The sequence below is a fragment of the Sorex fumeus genome, unplaced genomic scaffold, assembly GCF_029834395.1.
Source record: "Sorex fumeus unplaced genomic scaffold, SorFum_2.1 ptg000014l, whole genome shotgun sequence".
In the NCBI taxonomy this organism is placed as follows: domain Eukaryota; kingdom Metazoa; phylum Chordata; class Mammalia; order Eulipotyphla; family Soricidae; genus Sorex; species Sorex fumeus.
The window spans coordinates 36663517-36684605 of record NW_026606071.1 but is presented as its reverse complement, the minus strand read 5'-3'; the positions used below and the strand labels follow the sequence as shown (position 1 = coordinate 36684605).

At 47.2% G+C, this 21089-nt stretch overlaps 1 protein-coding gene across 1 annotated transcript in view; it reads right to left on the bottom strand.

The window, feature by feature from the left end:
- Nucleotides 1-403: 403 nt before the first annotated feature.
- The window catches only part of ARPC2 (actin related protein 2/3 complex subunit 2), a 36751-nt gene continuing 16065 nt past the window's right edge, over nucleotides 404-21089 (bottom strand). The window contains exons 6-12 of the mRNA XM_056111630.1: nucleotides 18114-18159; nucleotides 12666-12852; nucleotides 11692-11785; nucleotides 4917-5043; nucleotides 2919-3019; nucleotides 2389-2489; nucleotides 404-885 (exon numbers count right to left, since the gene is read on the bottom strand). Coding sequence (XP_055967605.1) covers nucleotides 861-885; nucleotides 2389-2489; nucleotides 2919-3019; nucleotides 4917-5043; nucleotides 11692-11785; nucleotides 12666-12852; nucleotides 18114-18159 — 681 coding nt within the window. The 3' untranslated portion in view covers nucleotides 404-860. The remainder of the gene's footprint in view (nucleotides 886-2388; nucleotides 2490-2918; nucleotides 3020-4916; nucleotides 5044-11691; nucleotides 11786-12665; nucleotides 12853-18113; nucleotides 18160-21089) is intronic.

The following is a 21089-nucleotide window of genomic DNA, read 5'->3' as shown; positions in this document are numbered from 1 at the left end:
ACTGGGGTTCCATGGAACAAACTTTGGGAAATGCTCTACACTTTTTTTTTCCTTTTGGGTCACACCCAGCGATGCTAAGGGGTTACTACTGGCTCTGCACTCAGAATTACTTCTGGCGGTGCTGGGGGACCATATGGGATGCCGGGGATTGAACGCCTTACCTGTTGTACTATCGCTCCATGCTATTCCTGAGAGAGGCCCCAGTCAGAAAACTGTTCTGTGTGCCTGGGCGCCTCCAGTTTGGGGCCCTGCTCAGGGGCCCAGTCACGAGTCGACTCCCCTGTGAGGGAAGCCAAACCTAAGGCTTTCTAGGTCAATCCTCAGGGTTTAAAGATGGAGACTATTTCTTTGCATCCCCACCCACCATTGTAGGCAGAGCCCAGAAACCCAGCAAATTCTCAGGTAAGATAGAAAGATTTTTCTTTATTAATGACCCCAACCGTATTTCTTTAGATACAGGAGTTTTGAACTCAAATACTTAGGAGAAAACAAGTTAAGATTGCATTATCCTGCAACTCATTACCAGTAACATATTGCAAAGCGAAACAGCTTGGAAAAGAAGTGGGGAGGGAGGGGGGGGGGTGAGGGAAGGAAGATAAAGAAAAGGAATTAAGTTGATCAAGTGAAATTCGGAATTCTTTTTTTCCTTTTTTTTTTTTTTTTAAATTCCTGGGAACTATGAAGTCCTTGCAAGCACAGCTCGTTTCTGCAGATTATTTTCCAAACGTGTACAAAATGGAACCAAAAATGGAGAATCCCTTAAGAACCTGAAGAGGTGCAACATTAAAAGCTACGATTATCCAGTAGCAAGTGTTCCAGCCTTCGGTTGCCAGCCGCGTCCTCTTCCTGTTCCCAAGCAGCTAGCGGGATGAAAACGTCTTCCCCCTGGGAAAGCAGAGAGGCAGTCTGAGGGTGGGTTTCCGGTGCCGCGTCCCGCCCATGCCCTGCTCTGGAGCTGGGTACTCTCTGTGCTACGCTTACAAGGGCAGGAAATGTGTCAAGTTGAGACGGGAGAACCACTTGCCCCCACTCCCAGAGGGCCTAAATATCAGTCAAATGCCTGGGCCTGATGCCTCCTTCTCAGAAAAAAAAAGACTCAGTCCCTGCCTCTGCTCCTGAGGTGACTACCGCCCCCTAGATCATCCCTGGTGGGCTGTGTTGCCCCCCACATGGGAAACACTGGCCCATTCTGCTTGCATTTCAGACTGGGCGTAAGCCCTTTAGAGCTCATGCACCCCTTTCTGAAGACAGCAGCTCCTCATACAGGCTGCCCTGAGCAGCACTCTCCAGCCTTCCTGGATGACAGAAAGGTGTTTTCCATGGTTAGGTGATAGCTGTGCCCTGGACTCAGAGGATGTGTGGGCCCGCGGGTTCCTGTCTCACCCACTAACTCCCCTGAGGGCTGCTTCTGCCATCAGGCTGGTTCCTGGACAGGGTTTATGTGTCTGGTCAAGCAGTCTGGACCCAGCAGGGAAATCAGGGCACAACCTTCCCTGCCCTGAATGTCTCACCCACCCTGAAAGAAAGCCCTATTTTGGGACCTCTCCCCCAACAAGGAAAAGCTCTCAGGGACATTCCTCAGAGCAGCAGGTTTCACTGGATGTGTCCTGCGGCCAGGGTCCTGGGGTTCTGTGCTCCCATGCCCTTTGGAACAGGCTCTTGAGGTGGATGCAGATGGTTGTCCCCATGTCCCCCCACCCATTTTCGGAGGCCATCTCTGAGAGCCAAGTCACACAGTTCAGAGCGGCAGTGCTGCCTTGCTGAGTCCTAGGCAGGAAGGTCATGGACAGTATGTTCAGGACTGGGCCCCAGGAGTCTTCTCTCCCTGTCCCTCAGTCAGTGCCCACCTTGCACATCCCCGAGGCCATCTACTGGCTGGGAACTATAGATCGGAAGCAGCCTCTTGGAGACCCTGGGCAGCGGCCATCTGGTGGGCTCAGTTTCTAAAGACTGTGCCCACGGGGAAAGGAGACACAGGTAGAGCCACACCTGCTCAGTTATAGGGCCCAGACTTCCTGTAAGGTGAGTGACAGGCTGGTGAGGGCCCAGCCTTGGCCTCTCCCCTCCTGCCTATTTCTCTGCTGGGTCCTGCAGAGAATCGGGGAGAAGATGCTCTCCAGTTCTGTGCAAGATCAGAGGCCGGTACCCCTGCTGCCTGCCCACCAGGTCTGCCTCTGCAGAGCAAGATGCTGGGCTTCATGCTCATGGCCTCTGACACACCTAAGCCACCAGGGGATCTACAGGGCCTCAAGCCAAACATTCCCTCTTACATCAAGCCGACCAGCACCCCAGCCAGTCCAGTTGCAAAGGAAACCCAGCCAGGTCCACTGGGAGGTGAGACAGTGCATCTACTGCTATGCCCTCTGAGGGCACAGCCACCCCACTCACGTGATTGTTTTCATTTCCTTCTTCTCCGCATCCGGGCGCGCACGGTTCAGCACCTTGAGGAAGTCGGATGTTTTTGCCCGCATACGTGTGTGAATATAGGCCTGGGGAAATGAAGAGCAGGGGCACGAGGTCAGGTTCAGGAGGAACATGTTCCTGTCACTGGGAGAAGTGGACAGGCCGACTGTGAGTGAAGCAGGGATGTGTTGGTTGGAGGGAATTGTAATGTGTGTGTGTGGGGGGGAGGGTTGAGAGGGAGAAGGGCTTCTTTTCTTTTTTTGGGTCATACCCGGCGATGCACAGGGGTCATTCCTGGCTCATGTACTCAGGAATTACTCCTGGCGGTGCTCGGGGGATTATATGGGATGCTGGGAATTGAACCTGGGTCGGCCGCGTGCAAGGCAAATGCCCTACCCGCTGTGCTATCGCTCCATCCCCAGAAGGATTTCTTAAGGTCTCTAGAACCATGCAGTTAAGACGGCACAGCCTTGTCCAGGTGACAGGCATAGCTGCCCATGACGCTGGCACCTCACCTTGGAGCACTTGATGTGGTAGTGCAGGTAGTCCCGGAACGTGTGGATCAGGTTGATGGTGTTGTCTCGAGCACTGGCATTGGTGTGGCGAGGGAACAGCACTACAGGTGGGGTGCAAAGAAGACATCCAGGTTGTCACACGGGGCCAGAGGCCAGGCGGCCGAGCCTGCAGGCCACCCCCATCCCCCTGCCCTCATGCATGGGCTTCTATATGCGCAGGTTTCGCAAGATCAGTGCTCTGGAGATCAGCATGGGGCAACAAGCCCAGTGCCGAGGGATCTGAAAATTTCCCTACAGCTAGGAGCTCCTCCCCTGCCAGCTCACGACTCTTTGGTGATGCCACTGGCCTGGGGGAACCCTGCAGGAAATGGTTTATCTTCAGAAAGTGGGACCTGAAGGCCAGGAGCACTATCTTAGCAGGGCAAATGTCAAAGCTTACACTTGTCCCCCTCGCCACCATCTTTGCCCCTTCGTCCCCTACCCTCCTTCCCCAAATTATAGAATAAAAAAAAAAAACCTAAGACAGACGAGAGAAAACAAAAGGTAAGGACTGGCCCCTGAGCTACCCCAGGGTGTAGCCCCAAACCCAAATAAAACAAACAAACAAAAAAACAAAGCAAAAAAAAGGGGAGTGGGGGAAACAACCGGTGAGGCTGAGCTGGGAGGGTGGGACAATCTGTCCCCAAGAAAAGCAGCCTACTCCCTCCTCCAATGGCTCTGCCTGAGCACAGCAGAACTTCAAGGGGATAGCACAGTGGGTAAGGCGCTTGCCTTGCACATAGCTGACCCAAGTTCAGTCCCCAGCACTCCATATGACTCCCCTGCATCCTACCACAAATGATTTCTGAGAGCAGAGCCAGGAGTAAGCCTGGAGCACTGCAGGGTGGGACCAATAAACAAGAAAACTATGCTCTACTTTGGCCTCAGGCCACTGAACAGCAGGTGCAGAGCACCCAGTGGAGCCCTGCTGACCTCCACTCACCCCTCCCTCTGCTATTACACTAAAACATACACCCCAGGATGTTTCTCCACCATTTCCTGCACATGACAGGTGTGTGTGTGTGTGCGCGCGCGCGCGTTCGTTCCTCAAGTGTGCATGCTCACTGCTCTCCTTCATAGAACAGAGGTAGGAATTTCCTGGAAAAAACTACTGGAAAAAGTGTAAGCTGGGCTAGAGTGATAGTACAGCAGTGCAGGGCTTTTGCTTTGCACAGGGCCGATCCTGGTCTGATCTTCGGCATCCCATATGGTCCCCCAAGCAACACCAGGAGTAATCCCGGAGCATCGTTGGGTGGGACTCCCCCCTCACCCCCCAAAAAAAGTGTCAGCTGTCAGCATGCTGTCTGTCTGTATGGGCATGGAAACAAACCCCAAGTCCCTCTCTCCCTGGCAGGGCTTGGGGAACCGCATGTGGTGCCTGGGACTGAACCTAACTCTGTCGCCTGCAAGGCCAGTGCCCTGCCCACTCTGCTATCTCTCTGGCCACCCCGACTCCCTACCCCCAGTTCTTCTCCAGTCCATGTTGGTGGATGTCCTTCCTAGCCTAAGTTGTTCCCCTGCCAGTAAAGCCCCTCTTTTCTAAACACCTCCCTGCTCCACAAAACCAACCCAAAAAAGGAATGGAGGACTGGGGCGATGACTCAAAGGGCTGCACAGGCTCAATCTCCAGCCCCTGAGCACTGCTGGGGAAGTGCTCCTCCCCAAACCCACCAAACCAGCAAACTAAATCGGAACTAAGAAAATCAGCCTGTCTTTCTCTGTCTGTGGTGACTGCAGTGTAGTCGCTGATCTTGTGACAACTGGACTACCGTGCGGGATGGAAGAGAAAAAGGGGCTGCGGAACTGTTCAGCTCTGCATCCTCCTCTTGATTTCCAAGATGAGGCGTCTACGGCGCCAACTGTATCCCGCCCACGGCACCAGGAGCAGAGTGGCACAGCGTGCTGCTTTTGTCCCTGCCCCACTGGGCTGGGTTCCGTGCGGTGGCTGTGGGGACCCACCGAAGGTGATGTAGCCGATGTTGTCGCCCACAGCGGCGTCGGTATCCTTCAGCTCCAGAGGCGGTTCTCTGTGGCTAAAGAGGACCTGTGGCGCTGTGTGGCTGGCTCTGCGGCCTTCTTTGAATTCCTGCCAGGAGGAAGCGAAGAGGAAGAGGGGGATCTGGTGTGAGGTGAGTGGTCATTTATGGGAGGGTTAGGGTAGGGTGGTGGGGGGCTGCCCTATGGACTGTGACCCCTGAAACTTTCCAGACAAGGAGCAAACTAAAAATAAACGTGGAAGACAGATCATGACTACCAGCAGCTGCTTGCACGGCACCGTGGCTGGGAGTGGGGAAGCCACCGGTTCCCCATAAGTCTTATCTTCAGAAGAGAAGGGAGCACCGCTATTCCTCCTCCCTGCGCAGGTAGCAGAAAGCAATGCACTGGGCGAACAGCAATGCACTGGGTAAGCTCAAAATAAGGACTGGGTGCTTATTAGTGGGGTTTAAAGTGAACGAAAAATGACACTTTTTCAGGAAATCTCTAAAAATTATAGGGTGAGTGAACTCAAGCTTTGTGATAAAGACTGTAGTCTTTTGGCTTCTGCTCTGAAGTCCCGAGGAACTACCTGAGTTCCCATCTCTCTGCTCCCCACCCCGCCAACTGCTTCCAAGTTCAAGAAAGAGCACGCACGAGCATACACATACATACACACGTACACACGCACATACACACGCGCGCGCTTGCGTGTAGATCTGGACCTGGGCTCCCACCTTCCCTCACTGAAATACCTTCGCTTCTGTTGCTGTTTAGAATTTGTCAATCAGAACTTTTAGAAAAAACTGAAAGCTCATGCCCAGAGACAGAGACATGAGTTAAAGAAACTCAACTGTCTTAGCTGTATAACAGAGATCAGGGTGTAGGGAGACTGGTAGGAGGGATCTGGGGGGTGAAAAAGAGAGGGCTGGGGGCTGAGTTTGAAGCTTGGAAATAGGCCCCTTCACATCCTCAGGCTTGAGCACTGGGGGACCACCTGACCTAGTTGGTCTAATATTGCTAAGAGTGGCCCTGCGGTCCTCAAAAACCACTTAGGAGACATCCTCCATCTCCCCAAGAGGTCATGGCCCAGAGATGTGGCTTAGCAGTAGCACTTGCCTTGCATGTGAGGTCCTGGGCTTGAGTCCCAATACCACAAAATACAGAGAACATATGACATGGGGACCAAAGCCTAATCTTTCAATGCTGGTTCCTTAACGACCCTGGAACAAATAATCATTACTTCCCTAGGAGTTTAATCCTCATAACAAAACCTAATTTATCCTTATCAACCTGCAGAGAAAAGACAAATATACTAAAGAGCCAGGCCACTTTCCTTCTCTGTTCTCCTCTCCAAACCTTAAGTGTCCCCATTCCATACATTCCCATGCAAACAAAGCGATTTGCTGATAGGGCATCCTTCTCTTAAAGCCAGACCCATGAGCACAGAACTGGATTTTCCAGCAACACCATAACTGGCCAAGCCAACATCAGAGTGGCCAAGGGCAGAAGAAGGCTTCCTAAGGCCTCTGAGTTTCCAAAGGACCCAGAGTAGAGCAGGCAGTGCTCTTCGACCAGTGCTCAAGAACGTGATTCCCCCCCCCCCCCCCACTGGCCACCCCCATAGCCTGGGACATGGCTATTGAGGGGAGCTGTCTTTCTCCTGACACTTCACCACTTAGCACTGCCTCTGGCCTCCCTACAAGGTTTTGAGCTCCTCAGGGCAAGAATCCTGCTTTACTTCTCTGTACTTGTCTTCTTTGTCCTTCAAACAGAAGGTCTGGGAGCTGGCTCTTGCCATTATACCACCTGCAGGGAGGGAGTAGATGCACCCATCAATAAGCCCTCGCCAGCACCACCAGGCTTCTGGGGGTAGAAAATAAACCAAAATCCCGGACAGGCTAGCTTCCTCTGAACATATCTGCTTTGGGGCCACTCCTGGCAGTGCTCAGGGATGACACCCAGGCTTCTCACGTACAAAGCATGGCTCCATGGATTATGTATTTGGAGTGACATGGAGAGACATGGAAGGTACCGGGATAATTCACAATGGAAATCCTTAAAGCACAGCTACTGAGATTGTTGTTTAACAACAATCTTTGTTAAGCAACAAAAAGGTCTTTCATTCTGCCAAGGGGTTGGAAGTTTTGCTCTACTGGTTTTACTCCTTAACTACAGGGGATGCAGCCGAACAGAGAGTAACCGCCTGCTAGCACGATCTGTGCTGAGCAAGCATCCGGAAGGCTCCGAGGCACTGGTACATTTGTTCATAACCAGATGGTCTGAACCTGTAGTGAATGATTAGCATGTCAGTGTTCTGTATTTGGAAACGAATTCATCTAAGACTTTGTCAACAATATACTTCTGGTTGGGAACTATCCCTTAGCCAACATCATGTCTTCGTTTCTCTCAGATTCTCTCTAACACTTAGAAACCAACTGACCACAGCCCCTACCCAAACAGCTCCACACCCCTCAGCATCTCTGCTGCAGGTGTTGTCAGCAACACTGCCCCCTTTCCCTCCCCGAACTAGGGTGTCTTTCAAGGCATGGAGGCTGGGTTGTGTGGTAGAAAACAAGCCTTGCATATGCAGCCCTGGGTTTGAGTGCTGGCACTGAGGGGAAAAAAAATTAAGCATTAGGATGCTATTTCACTTTCATCAGAACTCAATTAGTCATAGAAATTCAGAATAAACCCAACAATACAAAAATGTGAGGTGGTCTGGTTGTGACCTTGGTGGGCTGAGGATGGCCTCCTGAATAAAGTTTCAGTACAAAAATATTGCACTCCAAATTCAAGCTCTCAAGGGCATAAATGATAGGACAGTGGATAGAGCGCTTGCACACAGCCAACCCCGGCCAAGCCCTGATAGTCCCATTAGGCGCCAGAGTGATCTGAGTGCAAAGCCAGGAGTCAGCCTGAACACTGCTGGGTGCAGCCTGAAAAACCAAAACAAAAAAATTCATGCTTTTTTTTTAAGTTAAAAATTTGGGGGGGGCTTTTTTTTGGCCACACCCAGCGATGCTCAGGAGTTACTCCTGGTTGTGCAGGGGGACCATATGGAATGCCGGGAACTGAACCCAGGTCAGCAATGTGCAAGGCGAACGTCCGACCCACTGTACTATAGCTTCGGCCCCCAAATATACGCTCTGAAAACTGAAAAACCCAGTGCGTGATAAAGGCAACACCTGAAATCAATACTATGAACATGAACTTCTATTTACTGTTTGTTTCTGGGCTACCAGTGGAGATGCAGGAGGACCATGGAGTGCCAGGGATTGGGCCTGGCTGTTCTGTATACAAAGCGTGCACTCCATCCAATCCTTTTACCTATTATGCTGGCCTTAGACACAGATTCACTCTTTTTTTTTTTGGCTTTTTGGGCCACACCCAGCAATGCTCAGGGATTATTTTGGCTCTGCACTCAGAAATCACTCCTGGTGATGCTCAGGGGACCATATGTGATGCCAGAGATTTAACCTGGATTGGCTGCATGCAATATACTATCCCTCCGGCCCAGACTTTTATTTTCTTATTAAAAAGAATTTGGAGTGAGTGTGTTTTGGGATCATGGCTTACTACCAGAGATATCCAGGGAACCTAACCAGGGTCAGAAGTATACAAGGCAAGTGTCTTCTTTTTGCGTTTTTGGGTCACATCCGGCGATGCTCAGGGGTTACACCTGGCTCTGCACTCAGGAATTACTCCTGGCGGTGTTCAGGGGACCATATGGGATGCTGGAAATAAAACCTGGGCTGGCCACGTGCAAGGCAAATGCCCTACCCGCCGTACTATAGCTCCAGCCCCCAAGACAAGTGTCTTAACACCTCTGCTATGTAACTCCAAAGCAGACTTAAAAATAACACATTAAACTTCTGCATGACTTCCTAATTATTACTAAGAAGCCGTAACAGAGAAGACCGATCAATTCAACTATATGAAAATATACTGCATGGGTAGGGGGGAAAAGAAAACCACCACAAAGTCTAATGATGAACTGGATAGTTATCTGCAGCTCAGATCACAAAGGATTTCACTTCCCTAGTAATAATAAAACTGAGATCAATACTAAGAGAAAAATGGGTAAACATGAAGAGATTTCTCATAAGGAAAGCCTTCAACCACGCACAAAATGTTTTGATCTCATTCCTAGGAACTGTTTTTGGGGCTTTTTTGGCACTTTTTTGGCACGAAAACTGCCAACTTTTCCTCTGTTCCCTCCCATTCAGGAAAGCACCCCATAGATGTGCACAGAGCGGAAAAAGTCCGTAGAATAGCACCTTCATAACTGCCGAAGAATCAGAGTTTATATCCTATTCCTGAGCGTATAGAAACTAGTGAAGTCCACTTATTATTTCTTAGACTTACAATTTTATCCTGGGCTTGGGGCTGCACCTAGCTTTGTACACAGGGGCTCAGGGGACCACACGGGATGCCAGGGATAGAACCCAGGTTCGCTGCATGCAAGGCAAGCGCCCTAGAGGTTGCACTAGCTCTCCAGCCTAACTTAAAGACTCTATCACAGAGAATGTGAGCTGACATCTCCCCTCTGCATCACTTTCCCAGGAATGCTTGCTGAATGATGGATGGCAACCACAACACTTTCTCCTGGGCAGAGCGTCTATGACCACACAAAGACAGCACAACTAAGCTGTGCCCAGGTGCATCAGTGTGAAAGGGGAAAGGAAACTTCCCGAGGACGAAGGCAGGATTCTTCTGATTAGGGCAGCTGTGCCCACTGGTGTGGGAGAGGCACAGCAAGCGGAGGAGTGACTATGTGGTCATCATCCCTGGGTCACAACTTTCTGTGCAAGTCATCCACATTCTTTTTCTCCAGGAGTCTAAAGAGGGAAGCCCAGGACAACAAGCAAATCTTTTTTGTTTTCTTCTTGTTTTCAGTAAAGCCAATGAAACAAGCCCAGGTTTCTACGGTCATTTCAAGTGAATCAGTTTGGTCTTTGAATCAATCTGGAGAGAGAGCAGGGCAGATGGCTTCCTGAGCATAGCCTTTCACATTCCTAGACACCATCTGGGTCCTCATGGTTCCAGGCCAATCTCTTAACTAGAGAAACTGGCAAAGCAAAAATGCAACGACCTGATTTTTTTTTTTTTTGGTTGTCACTTTTTTTTAGGTGGGGTGGGGTGGGGAGGTGGTGGTGGTGGTGGTAATGCCCAATAGTGCTCAGGGCTTTCTTCCGGGCTCTGTTTGCAGGGATCACTCCTGGCGGTACTCCATATAACAAGCAGAGTCAGCTAGGCACAAGGCAAGAAAAAGTCTTATCTCCTGTAATTGCTCTAGCTTTAAATTTTTTCTCCTAAGACAAATGTCCTACAACATACTCTTTTTCTTTTTTACCGGGGAGGGTCGGGGGCCCACACCTGCCAGAGCTTAGAGCTTACTCCTGGTGATACATGAGAGACCAAGTATGGTTCCAGAAATCATTCTGGGGTTGATCTCACACAAGACAAGTACCTCACTCCTTGTACTATCTCTCCAGCCTCCACATGAAACGAAAGCAGTTATAAATTCATACGAAGGGGGGTGGGGGGGGGAGAAGGAACACAAATTCTTCTAAGGAACAAATTTCCAGCAGGCTCTCCAAGATGAGATCTGTTTAAAGTATTTAAAAGAAGTTAAGATGTCTCTTCGAATAAAATGGAACAAGACTGGTAATAAACCAGCCAAATCTAAATATATACTTCATAGCTTTTAAAATTAGTCAGTCTGGATTTAGCCCAATTTCTGAGCTACTGCATTTAATTCTCCTGTCAATTCTGTAAAAGACACATGAAATGCTTGTCTGAGACTTACATCTAGGATGCAGCTATAGAACTATCTGTACACGTACACACAGACACACACACACACACACACCCCCACCCATCACACCACTCTTCTGTTCTCTCAAGAGCTTGAAGTGTCGATATTCTGTGTCAAGATTTTCTGCAGAGACTCCAGAATTAGTTTCTGATTAATTAGCCCAAATACAAAAAGCCACTAGAGATGGATCGAATTGTGGATATTACTTTAGAAGATCTCCCTTGCTATTTGGAAAGGCTACATATAAAAAATACATATATATCCTCACTTTATTAAATACAGCTATTGTCCAATTCTATGTGGCTACAAAGATTTCATCCCAGAATCCTTAAATTTTGTGATCCTGCCAAGGGACAGCATGAACACACAATGTTAAATCTTTTGGGAAATATAATGACTCTCCTAGAGTGTGACTGTGCCTGGATATTACTTGACCCAGGAACTAGTGAACTGGTCAGCAGAAAGTAAGACAGAGCTGTAATGGGGAGATTGTTTCAGGCCAAGTCCACTCAGACTGCCCTGGGGCTTTCTCTGATGAGTGACCTCGAATGTGGGCTGATTCTCTCCACTATAAATTCAGTGGAAACAACTACACTATTAACACATTAGCTACCACTAAGTTTTCCCTATAGGCTCCATTCCAAAAAAGACTGCAGGGTCAAACCAAGACCTTGCTAGACACCCAGCGAAACTCTCCTGGGCAGGACATAGAACCAAGCTTTAAATCAAAGGCTCACTGGCAGGAGGGAGTCTTAATACTCAGCCCTACTGTTGATTCACTCTCTAGTCCGACAGTGCAGTGACCTTGGCGGGGACCGCTTAATCATGCCGTCACTGGGTCTGGAAGCAATAAAGCTTCTGGGTCTCTCTTCCCTGCATGTGGTGGACTCTGGTGTGAAGGGAAACTGCATTGGTTCCCCGCCAGGACCTGCTCCGTACCTGCATGAACACTTTCCCAATGACCACGTCATCGTCGTCTTTGAACACTGTGCTGAAGACTACTGTGACTCGGTCCTTTTTCGACTCGACATACCTGAGGGAAGCGAGACCGGAGAGTGAGCACAGACTGGGGACGGGGGTTTTGTCAGGGTCCTGATCTAGAAGTGAGAGGGTAAAGCCACAGACCTCCTAATGAATGAAAGCAGACACACCAAGCGCTAGTAATCTGTCTCTAGTAAGACATAAAAACCTATAGTTAACAATTCTATCTAATTTCTCCATATATAATGGCATTCTTTTTTTTTGGGGGGGGGGGCTTTTTAGGTCACACCTGGTGATACTCAGGGATTATTCTAAGCTCTATACTTAAGAATTACACCTGGAGGTGCACAGGGGACCAAACTGGATGCTGGGGACTAAACCTGGATTGGCTGCGTGCAAGGCAACCCGCTGTACTCTCTTTGGCTCTACAACGGCATTCTTGGAGATGCCCAAGATACTTGACATTAGCACGGGCCCTCTGTTTGCCTCTGCTTCCTCATTATTACACAGGCCCTAATCCAGAAGGGGACTCAGAATTACTGGTGTCTGCAAGAAAACTACTGAATTCTCTTTTCATCTTTTGCTAACTTTTGTATCTGAACACAAGAAGTGGTCTATCTTCAGCCCTTCTCTGTCATCCCCATCAGACATAAGCTTACACAAAAAACGTTTCAGGGCTGTCCCAACAATGGAGTTTGAGTTTTGTCTTGTTGTTGGGCCTCACCTGGTGATGCTTGGGGGTTATTTCTGGTAGTCCCCAGGGGACCATATGGCACACTGGGGATGGAACGCAGATCTGCTGCATATAAGGCAAGTGCCCTACTGCTATACTATCTCTCTGGCTTCCTAACAATGGAGTTTAAGGCCTAATAATCATGTCTTTTAGCCAGGATGAATGACAGTTGGGTTTCATCACCAAATTCTGTACTTACATGGTCTCATCATCCCTATAATGGATAACCGCTCTGTTCTCTCCTTCCTTGCCCTCTTCTTGGAACTGGAAGTATTTCTCAAAGACAGAGGCAAAACAATTTCGTTTTAACATGCCAGCCTGATGCACGATGGAATCCTTGGATGCAGGCAAATTTTCAAGGTCGTATAGCAAAGAGACATTGTATCCTGCAGGGGGAGAAAAATACCAGTTATACTTTGAGGTAAGTTTATTGATTTCTTCCTAGTAAACAAAGACTGGGAATAATTAAAACAAAATAAGACAAAATAATTCATTTTACCTCAGTGTCTATACTTGTTTTTTGAGAAGAAATGAGGGGAGGGGTTAGGCCACATCTGGCAGTAAACATACAGTGCAACCGTCTTGAGTTGCCCCTATGCTAGGTAAGCAGCTTAATCCCCATACTACCTCTCCAACCCTGCTGGTGCTTTGAACTCAGGTTAAATGCTACCATTTCATCTACTTCATAAAAAAGTGAGATGAAATCAAACCTGTATTTTTTCTTCTTCTGTTTTTTGGACTGTGCCTGTGGGTACTCCAAGGGACCATGAGGTATTGAGGAAAAGAAACTAGGTCTCTAACATGCAAAGCAAGCACTCCAGCCCTCTGAACAATCACCCGTGCATGAAATAAAATCTTGCTGTGGAGGCCAGAGAGCAAGTACAGCAGGTGGGGTGCTTGTCTTATACACACCGACCAAGGTTCAATCCCTGGCACCCCCCATATGATTCCTAAAGCACTGCCAGAAATGATCCTTGAATACAGAGCCAGAAAGTAAGCCCTAGCACTCCTGGGAACCCTGTCCGAAAATTAAGTGTTTTAGACACAGCTGTAAAGGGAGCATATACACCATCATCAAGCTTATATTAAGACTTACACACTTTTCTCTTATGGTTTAATGTGTCACATATAATATGGTCAGAGCTCAGTAGCTTTAAAAAAATTTTTTTTTCAGTAGCTTTTTGAGAGTAGAAAATACTACTTTATAGGGATCACAAACAGAAGTGGGTGGCAGGTATGGAAACCATAAACATCTATTCATACCCATTAAAAATACATTTTCTAAGAGTTTTTAAATATTCTACTTCTGGGGCTGGAGTGATGGCACAGCGGGTGGGGCATTTGCCTTGCATGTGACTGACCCGGGTTCAAATCCCAGCATCCCATATGGTCCCCTGAGCACTGCCAGGAGTAATTCCTGAGTGCAAAGCCAGGAGTAATCCCTGAGCACCGCCGGGTGTGACCCAAAAAGCAAAAAACAAAAAAACAAAACAAAACAAAAAAATATTCTACTTTATCTGCTCTCCATAAAAATTCTTTGGGGCTAGAGAGATAGCACAGCAGATCAGGCACTTACCTTGCATGCAACCAACCCAACCCAGGTTTAATTCCCAACATGCCATTTGGTCCCTTGAGTCTACCAGGAGTGATTCCTGATTACTGTCGGTGTGGGCCCAAAACAAAAAGGTTAAAAAAAAATTATTTGCAGTAGACAAAGAGTTCTATAGAAGCAAAGTGACTTGTCAAAGTAGTATGACCTCCAGATATAAGTAAGTCCTGGCTGTGTCACTGCTGTGACCTTCAACAAACTGCCTAACCCCTAAAGTCTTATATCTCCTAAAGAAGGGGGTTGAGGCTGATGGAAAGACTGAAAAAACACAGAGTGCTCAAAGAGCCTGAGCAGCGCTGGGAAGTGGCCCACAGGGTTATAGAGCACATGCTTTGCATACGGGGAGACCCAGATTTGAGTCTTTGCACTGCATGCTGCCTACTCCTCCAACCCCACCCGCAGGACTGTTGGGAATTACCCCTGAACACTGCGGTGAGTAGCCTGAGCCCCAACAATATGGCACAGCCCCTCACCCCCAATAGCCCCCTGAAAGTGCACAAAACATGACAGGTCATGAAAATCGGGGTAGAGCAGTATTAGGACTGAAAAACAAGTGTGCTGACCACTGTACTTTTTGCTTCTTCACAAGCAAACAACCACAAATTCCAATCACAAATAAGGTTAGAAGACTGGTCTGTATCATCAAACTCTTATTATACATACCCAAGAGCCCAGGGATAACCTTCCAAAGGACACTTGTTCATCACAGAGGACTAGTTAATTTTCTAAACCATGTGATAAAAATAATTCTTTTTTTTTTTTTTTTGCTTTTTGGGTCACACCCAGTGATGCTCAGGGGGTCACTACTGGCTCTACACTCAGGAGGTGCTTAGGAGACCATATGGGATGCTGGGGATCAACCTGGTTTGGCCACGTGCAAGGCAAACACCCTCCCATGCTGGACTATCGTTCCGGCCCTCCCTCCTACCTCAAAAGCTGCAATACTTGCAATTATTTACTTTTCCTAAGAGCCTTACTGAGATCTGTGTTTTTTGCTGAGAACAGGCCCTGTCTAAACTCCTGTTTGTAACAGGGCTTAGCACATTTTTGGCACTCCAGTGTTAAATACTCATTCCATTTTGGGTACCTGAAAGCCAAATAAGCAAACATACTACAAGAAGATTAGATGTAAAATATTTAGAGCTGAGGCCTGCTCATTGTAAGAAGGTGAATAAAACAAAACTAAATAAATAAAACTTCAGCTGGAGCCAGACTGTGGTGTTGGGAATCCAACCCTGGGCCTTATGCATGAAAGTTAAGTGCTCTGATCCCACAGAGCATCTTGCTGGAACAGATCCCTGGCCCTGACGTCAGAATTTAAATGCCTGATGTGATGAAGAAAACACGAGGATGCAGAGAAATATAAGCCTAGTTTGTTGCGTTTTCCAAACTCTATAGATGAACTCATAGAAAGCGTGGAAAGGTCATTTTAATTTATTTTGAGGGTGGGCACACCTGGTGATGCTCAGGGGATGGAACCTGGTGGACCATATGCAAGGTAAATGTCCTACCCACTATACTATCACTCTAGCCCTGTGGAGAGTTTTATATTCCACATGTGGGAAGAGTACCTAGGTGAGGAGGGTGGTAGTGTGTCTGAGCATCAGTGGTGAGCAGAGAAGACAGAGTGGAACCATGAACTCTTCATGTTATCCTATGGCAGATTTTAGCATCTGAACCGCGGCAAGACATTTCCAAGTTTTCCTACATGACTTTTCTGTTGTTTTTCCTTCTTTCTTAGTTACGCTTTGGATCATACCTAGTGGTGCTCAGGGGCTACTCCCAGCTGTGCTTGGGAGACCATACCCAGGGCTCCTGCAAGCAAAGTATGTGTTCTAGCCTGTTGAGTCATGTCTCCAGATCTGATATTTTCTTTGGCCACTCTAGCAGTGCTCAGGGCTTCTTCTGGCTCTGTGCTTAGGGATTCCTCTTGACGGGCTCGGGGGAACCGAGCATGGAGTGCTGAGGAGTGAACCCGGGTCAGCAGTGTGCAAGGCAAATGCCCTACCTGTACTATCTCTCTGGTTCTGTTCTGCCAACTTTCTCTTAGCCCAGATGATTATTTATCTTTTGGTTTATTTCTACAATGCATTTATACCATCTATTTAGGACTAACATATTTTGGTATTTTTTATGGACCAGTCAAGGATCCACTCATGAAAACTCCTAGAACAAATTACATTACAGGGGCTGGAGCAATAGCACAGCAAGGTACGGCATTTGCCTATCTGGGTTTAATTCCCAGCGTAACATGGTTCCCCGAGCACCACCTGGAGTAATTCCTAAGTGCAGAGCCAGAAGTAACTCCTGTGCAACGCCGGGTGTGACCCAAAAAGAAAAAAAAAAACCCAAAACAAAACAAAAAAACCCAACAAAAAAACAGTTAATTACAAAGGCAACTTTATTTTCAGAAGCTGTGTAGAGACACATGGGAAGGTATTCCTTCCCCACCCCTAACCCCTGCCATACAGCAGTACTCAGGAGTAAGGCCCCGGCAGTGCTCAGGATTGAACACGGATTAACTGCAGCACGAAAAGCAAATGCCTTATCTCTTAGGCAAAGCATTTTAATATGGATGGTGAGGTCATGTTAAGTTGCTTTAAGAAAAGAAAAAAGTGCGGGGGAGGAAATAAGCAAGTAACTGCTGGTAAAAGACAAGACAGACATACTCTTACAACAATTTACTAATCAAGCAACAAATAATTACTCAAACAGTATCTCAGGAACACACATGCTCAAATTGTCTTCTTACTTGGTGCTCACATGGGGCCAACCTAAACCAACCTAACCTAAACCTAAACCTAAACCAACCTAAACCTAAAGAACTGGAGACTAACACTTAAGCACAGGGACGATACTGAGCCTTTTCCATTGTGAACTTCCCTTTAGTTCAGCAGGTGGGGCGTTTGCCTTAAACACAGCAACTCAGATTTGATCCTTGGCACCACTTATGGTCCCCTGAACCCACCGGAGTGATCCCTGAGTGCAGAGCACCACCAGGCGTGCCACCCCCGTGCCACCCCCCTAAAAAACTCTAGAACAGTAACAGAGCTGTTTCATTCAAAAAATGGTCATAATGCTTTTTTTTTTTTTTGGTTTTTTGGGTCACACCCAGCAATGCTCAGGGGTTACCCCTGGCTTTGCAGTCAGGAATCACTCCTGGTGGTGCTTGTGGGATCATATGGGATGCTGGGAATCAAACCCGGGTCAGCTGCGTGCAAGGCAAACGCCTTACCCGCTGCACTATCACTCCAGTCCCCATAATGCTTTTTATTTTATTTTTTAGCGAAACACCATGAGGTATAATTGTGGACATCACAAGTTTTTTTGCTTGGGTTTCAGTTATACAATGATGGAGCACCCATCCCTCCACCAGTGCCTATTCTCCACTCCCAATGATCCCAGTATTCTTCCCCCTGCCATAATGCTTTTTAATACTTCTGATCTCAAAGGAGAGAGAGATCACTTAAGAGGGGGTATCCCTCCCCCCGCGATAATGCTTTTTAATACCTCTGATCTCAGAGGAGAGAGAGATCACTTAAGAGGAGGTTGAAATTTCTGTGACTTGAAAATGTGAGAATAGCTGTGAAGGTACCTTTTCATTCTCTAAATGTGCAGCTTATGAAAGAAAGGTGTTACCAGGTCTGGGAATCAATGTTTGCTAAGTCTTTTCAAAAGGCATTTTAATCATCATGAACAAACAAAGGTGGCCTTCTGGCTGGCTGATCAAGGTGGCCCCATCAAGTAAACGTTAAAAACATTGGGACAAAAGAGACCCAGTAGCTGAGTACATGCCTCATCTGTGTGAAACCCTGGGTTTGATCTCAGCATCTCCTCTTTCCCCCCTCCAAGAAGGGAAAAATATAGGATGAAAAAGGAAGAGCCTCTTAAATACTATTTTTAATAAAGAGCTGAAGTAAGGAAAGCAATTTCTGCAGAAATATTTGTAAAATGAACAGTATTTAAACCAAAACCTTTAGCTAAAAAAAAAAAATACAGTTTAAATGGCACACTGTCAGACTCAACATTCCTACGTACCTGATTCTGGATTTACCAAGAAACTCCCGTAGACCCTCTTTAATAACTAGAAAACACAAAAAAGAAATACATTAGTACAAAGGCCAAAATAATTTTATTATTTTAAAGCCCATTCCTTTCTAAGACCTTAAGCCAGCAGAATTCTTCTTAGCTCTCATTCACTACCTGGCTAAAGAGTGGAATCACCAAGAAAGTCAGTCAGAGAACTGAGATTAGAATCCAAAAACGTAGCCTAGCTTGTTTTTCAATCAAGACATCCTTTAGGATCAGCTCTTTGCTCTCTTCCAGATCAGACATGGCACAATCAGAAAACATCTTTGTTTTCTGAAGGGCATAAGGAGACCAAACTGCACGAGAATGTACTAAGCGTGTTATCAACTGAACGGAGGCAAAAACCCGCCAACGTTGCCAGGTGAAGGAAGAGTAAAACCAGACTGTTGGGAACTGATTCCAGTTAGCTTGCTTATCTAGAGATTTTAATATTATTTAGCCCAAAGTCAACTTTTTAAAGGAAAGACAAGTTTACTGAATCTACGCCAGCTATTTATACTGGGGGTCAGGAGAGCATATGCTTTTTTTTTTTTTTTTTTTTTGGTGTCACACCCAGTGATGTTCTTGACTGGTGGCGCTGGAGAATCATATGGGATGCCGGGGATCGAACCTGGGTCAGCTGTGTGCAAGGCAAATGCCCTACCCGCTATGTTATTACTCCGGCCCCAAGAGATTATATACTTTTAATGTGTTCTCTCAAACCAGTACTGCTAGCTACTTTCTGACTTTTTCGGGAGGGAGTTACCAGTCAAACCACAGGACTCACCCATGTGAGCCAAGAGGTGAGAGGTGTCACAGGTTCCTTTCCAATTTTTTTTAAGTAAATGAAAAAACAAGAGCCTCTATAATTTTGAGAGGTAAGGGTGGGGTGGTGGCCGGTTTGTGCTATACCAGGCACTACTCAGTGCTTACTCCTGATACTGTTCAGGGATCATTTCTAGCGAGGCTCGGGGGACCAAACCAGATAAACCGCATGTAAGGCAAAAGTTTTACCCTCTGTACTATCTCCCTGACCCCAACAGTCTCTTTTATAACTTCCTTGTTTTGGGTTTCTGCCAGTGACTACTTCACCTGGTGGAAACTATGCCTTGCCAACTAGTTTAAGAAACAACTTTTTTTTTTTTGCTTGTTGGGTCACACCCAGCCAATGCTTAGGGGTTACTCCTGGCGGTGCTCAGGGTCCATATGGGATGCAGGGAATCGAACCTGGGCTGGCCGCATGCAAGGCAAACAAACACCCTTCCAGCTGTGCTACTGCTCCAGCCCCAAGAAACAACCTTTTTTATTTTGAAGAAACAATTCTGATTTAAATGTCGCAGAAGTACATGTTAAGCAGTAAAAAAAAAAAAGCAGATATTTGGAGGCAGAAACAAAATACAGGTTTAAGCCACGGGCAATCTGATAACTTTTTCATTTTTTAGCAGTCATTATATGCCCAGGAGGCAGGCAGCAGAAATGTCTTATAAAATGTCACTCAAAGACATCCTTCATTAAAAACTTATAATCAGGAGGGAGGTGGGGGGAAGTGAGAGAGCGAGAGAGAGAGCAAGAGAGCGAGCACAGGGGCTAAGGTGCCTGCCTTGCATGCGGAGAGCCCCAGTTATATCCTTGGTGCCACATGGTGCCCTAAGTATTGCCAGGTGCAGCCCTGGAAGCCACTGAGCACAACCAGGGTGGCCTGCATAACCCCTGCAGCACCACTCTAGGTCCCCAGCACTGAATCACCGGCCTGACTAGCTTAGAATTACCTAGAGGGGTCCCCAGATCCCTGGCACATCACTTGAGAGGCCCAAAGAAATCCCAAATTTAAAATAAATTAAAAAACTCCACAAAATTAATTTTTTTCTGTCATAGTGCTGAGGATTGAAAGGGAAGTGCTCTACTGGTATGTTATACTTCCAGTTTGAAAACAGAACCAGGGAGTGAAGATGGCAGCACCGTTTCCCAAGGGGGGAGAGGAGAGCTCAGAGGAGCTCACGGCCTGAGATATAGGACAGGAGCTGAGGCGTTTGCCTTGCCTGTGGCCAACCCTGATTCAATCCTTGGCACCTTATATGATTCTGAAAACTCAGGAGCCACCCCTGGACGTGGCTTGGCCACTCCCTCCCTCCCCCAATTATGTCAATGCCCGACACTCCCCACACTCCCCAGTCCAACAGGCTGTATAGGGGTTTAGCTCCAGGTGTCTGTTCTAACACTTTCTTGGCACCAGCATACTAATGACCTCCCTTATCTTCTGGTGTAACCACAGAAAAGGGGGATGTGGAGCTCAACTGATGCTAAGTTATCAAATTAAAAGGGAACAGAGGCAGAGACTTCTGTTACACAGGCATGTTTGAAAGGATTCCTTTGGGCCGAGAGTGCCACTTTGGCCGCTCCATTACAGTGTAACAGCCCTCACCCTTGTCCCCTAAACACCCACACAAACAGAGTTAGTGCCAATCAGATGCTTCAGATGCTTGCTTCCCAACCTTGATTTCCAGGTGCCCTCTAGACATTATGTTAAAAAACAAATAAACAAACAACACCCCCCCCCAAAAAAAAACCCAAACAAAAAATAAAACAAAACAAAACCCAGGAGCAAGCTATATGCTTTATGCCTAATTTGGAAGAAATATCCCTTGGTGAGATTTGTGCCTTTTAGACTAGTCTGATTGGTGACTGTACGGAGCTGCGTGTAGTTCCTATCTGGTGGCCATGCACCACAATGAGGATCTTTACAGAAGAGGAACTACAGAGAGAAGTTCAAGTCTGCTGGCACAGAGATTGACCCGAAGGTGTCCCTCATACCACTTCTTCTAAAGAGTTTGGGAGATTAAAAAAAAAAAAAAGAAAGAAGGAAAAGCACCATGGCCACCCCGCGAAAACTTTTATCAGCACATTAGCATGCTGTCTCTAAGCTGTCCATCTGTGTACACTACTGGG